Raw genomic sequence first — 10,777 nt, forward strand, 5'->3', positions numbered from 1 at the left:
AGTGGGCTGCACCAGGCTCCAATCTGATCTGGCAATGTTTCTACAGTTGGATGCCCTTCCTAATACCAACCATTCCAAGAGTGTAGTGGGTGCTTTTTACATGTCACCAACACGGGAGCCAGTTAGGGGGCACTGGCATCGACTGCATTCGGATGGTGCAGTTTACATGTCACTGTCACAGAAGTCAGTCAGGCAGCACTAGCCATGGCTCTGATTTTGATTTTACTTGACTCAACAGGTCTTATCAAGCATATCATATCACCCAATGCTACAAAGGTACTTTTAAATGGGCTGATCATGCAACACTGGTATCGCCATGGCTGCAATCTCACTTTACTTGCCAGGTCATCTCAATCACAGCATATTTCCAAAGGTCTCAGTCTCCTGTCATTGCCTCTGTGAGGCCCAATGTTCGAAGGTCATGTTTCACCACCTCATTGTATGTCTTCCTGGGTCTACTCTCTTCCACAGATTCCTTCCACTGTTAGGATGTGACACTTCTTCACACAGCTGTCCTCATCCATATGTAACACATGATCATACCAGCACAGTTGTCTCTCTTACACTCCACATTTCATCCTTCTTATGTCCAATTTTTCTCTCAGGGCGCTTACATTGTCGTGTATGCACACTGACATTACACATCCAGCAGATCATACAGGCTTCATTTCTTTCAAACCTACACATGTCCTCAGCATTCATGGCCCATGTTTCACTGCTGAATAGCATGGCAGTTCGCACACATACATCATACAGTCTATCTTTCGGCCTGAGCGAGAGGCCCTTAGTTGCCAGCAGAGGTAGCTCTCTGAACTTTGCCCAGGCTATTCTTATTCTAGCAGCTACACTCTCAGAGCATCACCCCACTACAGACTTGCTTGCCTAGGTAGTAGAAGCTATTAACTACTTCTAGTTTTTCCTCCTGGCATGTGATGGAATCTGTTTTCTATACATCTTCGGTGTTTATTGTCCCTGTGCATCTGCCACACACAAAAACTATCATCCCGGTTAATCCTCCTTTGATATTGCTGCACCTCTTATGTGTCCATAGCTTACACCAGGTACACCTTATGGAGTTTCTACCTTTTTCTATGCCTTTTCTACAGATCGAGCAGGGCCATTTACCTTAAGGGGTTTGTGATTTGTCTGCCTTCCTACTTACTAGGACTTTGGTTATATATATATATATATATATGTATGTATGTGTATACCTGCATATATGCATACATATGCCTTACATTAAAGCCAGTAGCATGTTTTATGCAGGGGCAGTAAAATGTTTGCTAAAAATAACTACATGCTCAGAGAAAAGTAATATTTTTGTTGGTGACAGTTTGGGTTATTTCTGAAAACTTTATCCAAAAAATCTGAAAGTGTAGCATGTGTTACGTCTGTATGGGAAGATAATCGCTCATCTGCTACTCATTAAAAAGTGGAAGAAATTGTAATATACTTTATGCACAATTTTATAAAATATTCACTCTTATTTTTTCCCCATAAAAAAAAATATCCCATACATATGATACAACCTTTAAAATGCATAAATCTGCCACATAAATAAGTGTGAATATTCCACAGAATTGCACTTATGCGCATGCATTAAGTAACAGGTGATATAAACTTAATTCGGTTAAAAATACACTTTTCACTATTCAGTCACCACCACCACCTCTCTCTCTCTCTCTCTCTCTCCCCCGCCTATCTCTCTCTGCCTTTCTTTAACCTCACTATCAGAACATCACCTCATTGCTAAAATTATATTTTTAATTCTCCTAACCACATAATAAATATTACGTTCCCCTTACCTCACGTTATGGACACTTCTCTCTCCCTCTTTTTCTCCCATTTTCTGTCTCGCTCTTCACTTTATCATCTTTTTCTCTCTCCTTTCTCCTCCTCCTCGCTTTCCTTTCACCTAATCACATGAAAGCGTTACAATTACATTCTCTTTACCTCACATCATGGATGCTTCTCTCTCCTACTTTTTCTCCCTCCCTCTCCTTCTTTAATCACACGAAAGCATTACCAACAGGCTAATTAATGCAATGTCAAGCAGAATTGTTATAAGAAAGTTACCAAACCAGTTAAAGTAACAACAATGCATAACTAATATATTTTATTACTACAGTATTTCTAATAAGTTTCATAATCTTCATGCGCAAAAGACACAGGCACACACAAGCATACACATTATTAAAAAAGAAGTCAGTTACCTAAAAGATTGTGTAACAGTAGTCAGTGTACGTGTGTGTGTGTGTGTGTGTGTGTGTGCACGCACATGTGAGTGAATGTGTGTATGTGTGTGTGATCATTGGATAAACAATTTGGTGGCATTCACTCACTCCTAAACTAGGTACATCTGATCAGAAAATTCTATGCTTGAATGAACTCAGAACAAATAACACAACTCACATTTCAAACAATATAATCTTTCTTTATTTTTTTCACTAACACTCACCCTATAAACATACTCTTCTCCCACTCTCTTCTATTCAAATTTACTTTCCAGGTGTACATACACCAAGCCTAATTATCATTTTACATAGTTTCACCTACCCCAGGAAATCAAAACATCAGAGATAAAATCAAAATAAACTCAACTTACTGTGATGATGGCTAGCCAGATGAAACTTCTGTTATAAAAGTATAATATATTCATAAATTAGGTGGTAAGTAGCTTGCTTACCAACCACATGGTTCTGGGTTCAGTCCCATTGCGTGGCAACTTGGGCAAGTGTCTTCTACTATAGCCTCTAGCCAACCGAAGCATTGTGAGTGGATTTGGTAGACGGAAACTGAAAGAAGCCCATCGTATATATGTATATATATATATGTATGTGTGTGTATATGTTTGTGTGTCTGTGTTTGTCTCCTCCACCATCACTTGACAACTGATGCTGGTGTGTTTATGTCCCTGTAACTTAGCGGTTCAGCAAAAGCGACCGATAGAATAAGTACTAGGCTTACAAAGAATAAGTCCTGGGGTTGATTTGCTCGACTAAAGGCGGTGCTCCAGCATGGTCACAGTCAAATGACTGAAACAATTAAAATAGTAAATTATTCTTTAACAATGACTTTGAAGTTTCAGCCAGCTAAGCCATCCTGTGGGAATTACTATATGTTGATGACCTTGATCTTATAACAGAATCCGTTGTAGAACTGAAGAAGAAATTCCAGGTATGGAAGCAAAACCTGGAATCAAAGGGTCATCAAGTTAATCTAGTGAAGACCAAAGTTGTTGTTAGCTAGAAAGTGAATAAGATTCTTTGTGTCAGGTAAACGGTCCTGCTTGGTGTGTAGGAAAGGTGTTGGAAGAAATTCCATTTGTTGTGCTCAGTGCAAGCAACAGATACATAAGAGATGCAGTGGAATCACAGGTAGGTTAACAGAGAAAGTCCTCTTTGTATGCGGCAGATGCACAGGAACAATGTGCTCTAAGGACACATTGGAATTAGACTCTCTCAAATACCTAGAAGGCTCCCTTAAAGTTGTATATAGTTTCTATTACCTAGGTGACATAATTAGCAGTGGTAGAGGATGTTCTGAAAGTATTGTTGTTAGAATAAGAATAGGATGGTCGAAGCTCAGAGAACTATTACCTCTGTTGGCAACAAAAGGCCTCTCTCTTAGAGTGAAAGGTAGATTGTATGATGCTTGTGTATGAACTGCTATGCTCCATGGTAGCGAGACATGGGCCCTGAATACAGACAGCGTGTGTTGATTTGAGAGAAAATGATGCCAATATTCTCCAATGAATGTGCAACATCAGTGTGCCTATACGACAAAGTACAAATGTGCTGAGAGAAAAGTTGAACACAAGAGGAATCAGATGTGGAATACAAGAGAGAAGACTATGTTGGTTTGGACATGTGATGCCTATGAATGAAAACAGCTATATACAGAAATGCCAATCATTTGAAGTAGCTGGAACCTTTGAAAGAGGGAGATCTAGGGAGACACGGGTTGAAGTAGTGGAGGCCAATCTCATGATGTTGGATCTCACAGAGGAGATGACAATGGACTGAGAATCTGGCAATGTGAGGTTCTTGAAAAGACCTGCCCACTTCAGTGAAACTATTCTGGAAGTGCTGTGTGCATATTTAACATTAATTTTTCCACACCCTACCCTGATAAACCAAACTACATCTCCTTTTCCTCTCATCTTCTCTTCTTTTTGCACTATGCTTATCTCTCTCTCTCTCCACTCCTGCAGTCCAGATCTGTCCCCACCCTGTATATCATTGCTATTCTATTGTTCCCTCTACATATTTGGGTTTCACCAGTCACTGCATTCCTTCTCCCCTCTTTTGTACATTCCTTACTCCCTGGACAATCCTCTACTATTTCATTTATATTCACATCCTTGTATTTTGAGAGTATGCTCTGGTACCACCATCCCTCTTGCGCTCTCTCTTACTCTCACTCTTTCTCATTCTCTCTCTCTCTCTCACTGAAACCATGTATTTCCTCTACAGCAAGATATCTGTTTCTATTCCTCTGTCATACTCTATCACTTCATCACCTAACACAATGTGACCTTCTTCATTACCACCAGCCACTTTCAAAGAATCTTTGTCTTGCAAGTTACTTGGTAACCTCGCCTGTATTGGTGCCACGTAAAATACACCCAGTCCACTCTGTAAAGTGGTTGGCATTAGGAAGGGCATCTAGCCATAAAAGCCATGTCAAAGCAGATAATGGATTTTGGCATAGTCCTCGGGCTTGCCAGCTCCTATCAAACCATCTAACCCATGCCAACATAGAAGAGAAACGTTAAAAGATGATGATGATATACATACATAGATGAACACTTGATAAATGATCATTTCATTTTCAGTCTGTTGATAGTACTCTATGCATATGTGTTAGTATTTTATTTATGTGTCATATATACAATTCTTATTGTATGTGTCTATTATGTGTATGCAAATATATTTCACTCCACAGAATGTGCTTTCTTCATTGTATCCCATAAACTTTATCATTCACAATGGTGTGCGTTTATACATGTATATGTATTTGCAAGCATGTATATACACACATACACACACATATATATATAACACATTTGCATCTCAAATCAGGGATTGTTCTGTTTGTATTTCAGCCTGAAAACATTGTGGTTGACTGCGGCCTAAATTCCGGTGTCAAATTAATAGACTTTGGTGATGCTCGTCACATCTACAATAACTACTACATCCACCCTGTAGTAGGTAACCCTGAGTTTATGGCACCAGAGCTGGTCAGTGGAACTCCTGTAGGGCTACTCACTGATATCTGGTAAGATTTTTCTGTGACTTCTTAATACATCAGAAATATGAAAGTGTTTATAGTCATTCTTGAAAATAATTTATATAATATACAATTTTATATATATATATATTGGTAATTAGTAAGGGGTTTCTCCAAATGTTTACCGGTTTGTTCACAGTAATCATTATTATTATTATTATTATATAGAAACAGGCACACGCACTTGTTTGTGTGTGTGTATTTCTGAATCATTTTTGTAAATTGTGTGTCTGATTTAATAGAGCCTTTATTAAACATTGAGTATAAATACATTACTTTGGACAGTTAAAAACTGTCAGTTGTTAATGAAATCTCAATGAAGATTGAAACTTCATTGCTTGTGTTGACAGTGGCTGTATCAGTACTGGTGGTCACTAAGGTAGTATTTGAGGTATTGTCAGTTCTAGCAGTAGCCTCAGCAAACACAGTAGTTGTGGCAGTAGCAGTGGTGGAATTGTTACTAATGTTAAAAGTGGTATTAATAGTAGTAGAGTGGAAGTAATAGTAACATCTGTGGTAATGGTATGATGGCAGATGGCCTATTTCAGCCAATGGCCTAACTCCCATTGACCTTACTTTTGTCTTCAAATGAAAATGACGTTTTTGGTCTGCAAATTATTAACATTGTACTCCTTGCTTAGGATGGTTAGAGAATATATTATTGTTGTTGTTACATTTCAAGATGTGTTTCTGTGTGGAAGTTACATGTGTTGTCAAATACTCCTTCAACTAGTTATGAAGAGATGAAATCACACTGCCAGTATAGTATTCAATGCATTTGGCACATTGTAATTGGTGCACTAGACATGTGCAATAGCTGTTAGTTCATGTCACAGATGGGGTGGGGGTTGGCTAGCATACATGAGTACAGGTCACTGTTGATTTGGTTGCTAGATAGGCATTTCTGAAAGGATGGTCCCAAGTGGGCTAAACATGTGCTGAGTAAATAACAATAGTTGATCGTTGCCTTTCTCTTGAAGTGTGATATCTTCAGGAAGCAGGTGATAGTGTATTTGTTTTCTTGATTTGGAGACCTAAAGTCAGTTGATAAAAGAAACCAGATACCTATTGATTCATAGTGTCCTGAGGAAATATGTATTATTCTACCTGTCTTGGATATAGATGATATATAATAGATAGATAGATATCTAGCTATAGATTTCATCATTATCATCATCATCATTTAATGTCTGTTTTCCAAGCTGGCATGAGCTGGACAGTTCAACAGGAGCTAGTAAGCCAGAGGACTGCATGAAGCTCCACTGTCTCTTTTAGCATAGTTTTTACAGCTGGATGCCCTTCCTAACGCCTACAGAGGGGACTGGGTGCTTTTTACATGGCACCAGCACTGGGGAGGTCTGTTTGGCATAGTTTTTACAGCCAGATGCCCTTCTTAATGCCATCCACTGTACAGAGCAGGCTGGATATTTTTTTTACATGGTACTAGAGGTAGGATGACAGAGGACCAAAACACCTGGTGGTTTGCTATGCTTGAAAAGACACGTCAAACTAAGTAAAAGCATGGTTGCCCTTGCTTACAGGCTCATTTCTTACAACCTTCTCCAGCTGAACATCCCTAATGTTGTGGGCTCATAAGTGCTGGTGTCATGTAAAAAGACCTGCACTGGTGTCAGATAAGAAGCACCCAGTACACTCTGTAAAGTGGTTGGCATTAGGAAGGGCACCCTGCTGTAGAAACTATGCCAAATCAGACTGCAGTCTAGTGCAGCTCCCCAGCTTGCCATCTCTAATCAAACTGTCCAACTTATGCCAGCATGGACAGCAGACATTAAATGATGATATATATATATATGTATATATATAATATGCTACAGCATATTATGTATCACATTAAAAAGTAACTAGATTATTAAACTTTTGTAGAGGCCTATTCTTATTACATTACCATATATGATACAATGTTTTTTTTTTCCCCAGGAGTATGGGCGTAATACTCTATGTCTTACTAAGTGGAGTTTCACCTTTTCTGGATGAAAGTCAGGAAGAGACCTGTTCAAATATCGTTCGTAACGACTATAGTTTTCCCGATGAATATTTTGCTGGAATATCACCTGAAGCAAAGGATCTTGCCCGGTCAATGTTGATGGAAGATATGAAGTAAGTGTGTGAGTGTGTGTGTAAGTATCTGAGTGGCAGTAGCTGAAGAGTGGTTATGTGTATGATCTCCAAACATACTGCTCTCGAAAACTACATCCATACTTGGGACCTACCAACTCTAATGGATTGACCTTTTTTATTAGCATTTTTCTCACATTCCCACCTTCATTCATACCTCCGTTTATTCAAACTTCAGTTGTTGTTTTGTCCTGGGTCAACTCTGATCATGTAGGCCCTTTGAAAAAGGCACTCCAGCTGTGGCCATGCTGCCTTTTTGAGAATAACCAAGACTTTACTATTAAAATGTGTCTTCCCCTTTTGAGACATTAAGGGGTGATTCATGAGAGATTTGGCTGCTTTTTCTAGAAGGCAGAGCAATTGACATTGTAGTAATCCCCTTATTGGCTCTGCTAATATTTCAACTGATAGAAGTGTCATAATGGCTAAGACAAGATTTGTATTAATTGCTTGTCTAAGAATCTATGGTCTGTCTCTGTTGATGAGTTGTGAATTGGTTTGATTTTAAAACGGATCTGACTGAACCACCAACAGCAGTTGTTCATGTGGTAGGTTCATCTGAAGGATATAGCTCAGAGTACAAATAAAAATGTAACCAATCCATGTTTTTTTTTTTCTATAAAACTATTCAGACTAAATGTTGAGTACATGCTTCATGTAAAGATCATGTAGATGGTAGGCAATTGTTCCAGTTGCTTTATGATATCAAGTTCAAAACCTCACATTTCTGAGATCAACATTCTCTTGAAACCAAATATATTATTTACTGTTGTAGGATTTGTTAGACAAATACCAGTCATATGATAAATTTGGTTCAACTGACATCGTCCTTTGCATTAGCTGAAAGAAATTCCTTTTAATGTCTGAAGTTTATTTATTTACTTGTTATATATCTGTATGTGTCTGTGTTCTGTTTCAGTGTCTTTCAATGTATGATAGTAGTGAAAGTGATGACATTTCTCTTTCAGTAAACGACCATTAGCTCAACACTGTTTAGAGAGTCCTTGGATCAAGAAAGCTAGCATCTCTCGAACATCACCTCTTCGACCCAAACCTATTTCAACTACACGCCTTGCTGATTTTGTAGAGAGAAGAAAGCATCAGGTTTGTACCTAGTAACATGCTCTTGCCTTAAACTGTTTTACATCACAGTAAATAGACAGCAGATAAATACTTTATTATACTCACTGTTGTTGTTGTTGTTGGCACTCTGTTGCTTACGACATCGAGGGTTCCAGTTGATCTGATCAACGGAACAGCCTGCTCGTGAAATTAACGTGCAAGTGGCTGAGCACTCCACAGACAGGTATACCCTTAACGTAGTTCTCGGGGATATTCAGCGTGACAAGGCTGACCCTTTGAAATACAGGCACAACAGAAACAGGAAGTAAGAGTGAGAGAAAGTTGTGGTGAAAGAGTACAGCAGGGTTCGCCACCATCCCCTGCCGGAGCCTCGTGGAGCTTTAGGTGTTTTCACTCAATAAACACTCACAACACCTGGTCTGGGAATCGAAACCACGATCCTATGACCGCGAGTCCGCTGCCCTAACCACTGGGCCACTGCACCTCCACAGGTTTGTACCTATACTCACTATGCAGTCTTTATAATCAGTCATTTAAGTTGTCTTTGCCAGGTCTCTTCTTCGTTTCTGTTTTTGTTTTTAAATCTTCTGAAAATATCTTTGTTGCTCTGCTTTGTGTTTAACAGCAAAAAAAACTTGTATATCAGGCGAGTGGGCTGATATACTTGTATATCAAGCAAGTGGAAATAAAAGAAGTTTTATGAGGAAAATGTCTGTTTCAGCTCACACCACTATACAAATGAGATTATCAACCAGTTTCTTTGTTTTGCTAGGCAGTGTCACTTGCAACAAAGCTTTTGAAGTCCGAAGATTTTATTACCAATATTACTATCTGCTTTTGTTAGAACATTATAATAGATTATTAAGTAGTCATGCATACACTCACCGAGCATGAAAATTTCATTCTGTAAATTTGTTCTTAATTTCCTGAAATCAGCTTCTCTTTCTATAATTGCTGCTAGTTTTTTTTTTGGTTTTTTTTTTTGTTAGTTTTTTATGATTTTTTCAATTCCAGCTAAGAGGCAAATTTCAACCTATTAAGAATTCTTAACATATATAATTAATTACATCATCATCCCCGACCTGAATTATCTAAATTCATACCATTGGTCCACTTGGGTTATTCCCTTAGCTCATTCTTTGCAGTGATGCAAATTATGCCAACCAAAATTACTTTAACTCTGTCCACTAATCAAAGCAGGTGACAGGGGACTACACATCACTACTGAGATCTAATATAACTGAAACATGTCTTTTGCTTTCATCTTGTCTGCTAACATGGCAGCAAATTTTCTATTTTTTTAAGTATGATAATTTAGGTTCCTTTCAAATTACCTCCCTTCTCTGTTGAGCCTTACAATATGGTATCTTAGAATGATTATTAGCCGATTGGATAGGTGGTATTCATTCTAGCTCTCTATGCTCAGAGTTCATATCCTGCCACGGTCAATTTTACTTTTCATCCTTTAGAGTTTTATAAAAAAGAATCAGTCCAATACTAGGCTCACTTCTCTCTCTCTCTCTCACCCCACCCTTATTAAATACTGACCATTGTCACTTATGATGACCATTATCCTTCCACTTTAATCAATTTCTTCTCCTTCTCTGTAGAAGTAGATACTGAAGACCTATTGCTTGTCTTCCATTTCATAGTCTGAATAAACCCCATCTTGCAAAACTTTGAAGTTACTATCAGTTATATTATAATAAGTATTAGATTCTGCACATGCATTGAGTCATTCATTTTGTCAAAGTTTATTTATAAATATTTATTAACAACAGAAACAGTATTAATATTGAGAGGTAATATTAGACATGGATGTTCTGTTGAACAAACTATTCTGTGGTAGTTAATATAAGAGAAACTCTCATATTGGCTTTTAGTGCAAAATGCACCTTTGTTTATATCACTAGTTAGGAGATAAATCCCTGCCATCTTCACTGCTGAGACCACCAGATCACATGATTTCAACCTTCCTTGGTCTTGTTATGTGATATGGGGGTCTCGAAGCTGGAGGTGGTGGGGCTTTATTTCCCTACTAGCAATATCAACAAGAGTGCATTTTGCACCAAAAGCCAATATGAGAGTTTCTTTCATCATAACTACTGCAGTATAGTTTGTTCGAACAGAACATCCACGTTTAAGTGAGGGTAAATATTACTTCTCAATGTTTGTTTGTTTTATGAATATAAAACATTATCTGCATATGTGTGTGTGTATATATATATATATATATATATATATATATATATATATATATATATAT

At 38.1% G+C, this 10,777-nt stretch overlaps 1 protein-coding gene across 7 annotated transcripts in view; it reads left to right on the forward strand.

The window, feature by feature from the left end:
* The window catches only part of LOC106875262 (kalirin), a 551,716-nt gene that overhangs the window by 534,471 nt on the left and 6,468 nt on the right, over positions 1 to 10,777 (forward strand). For all 7 annotated transcript variants that reach the window (XM_052965684.1, XM_052965687.1, XM_052965686.1 and 4 more), the window contains 3 exons: positions 5,108 to 5,280; positions 7,231 to 7,410; positions 8,397 to 8,532. In XM_052965684.1, coding sequence (XP_052821644.1) covers positions 5,108 to 5,280; positions 7,231 to 7,410; positions 8,397 to 8,532 — 489 coding nt within the window. The remainder of the gene's footprint in view (positions 1 to 5,107; positions 5,281 to 7,230; positions 7,411 to 8,396; positions 8,533 to 10,777) is intronic.

The sequence above is a fragment of the Octopus bimaculoides genome, chromosome 2 (genome assembly GCF_001194135.2).
Source record: "Octopus bimaculoides isolate UCB-OBI-ISO-001 chromosome 2, ASM119413v2, whole genome shotgun sequence".
Classification (NCBI taxonomy): domain Eukaryota; kingdom Metazoa; phylum Mollusca; class Cephalopoda; order Octopoda; family Octopodidae; genus Octopus; species Octopus bimaculoides.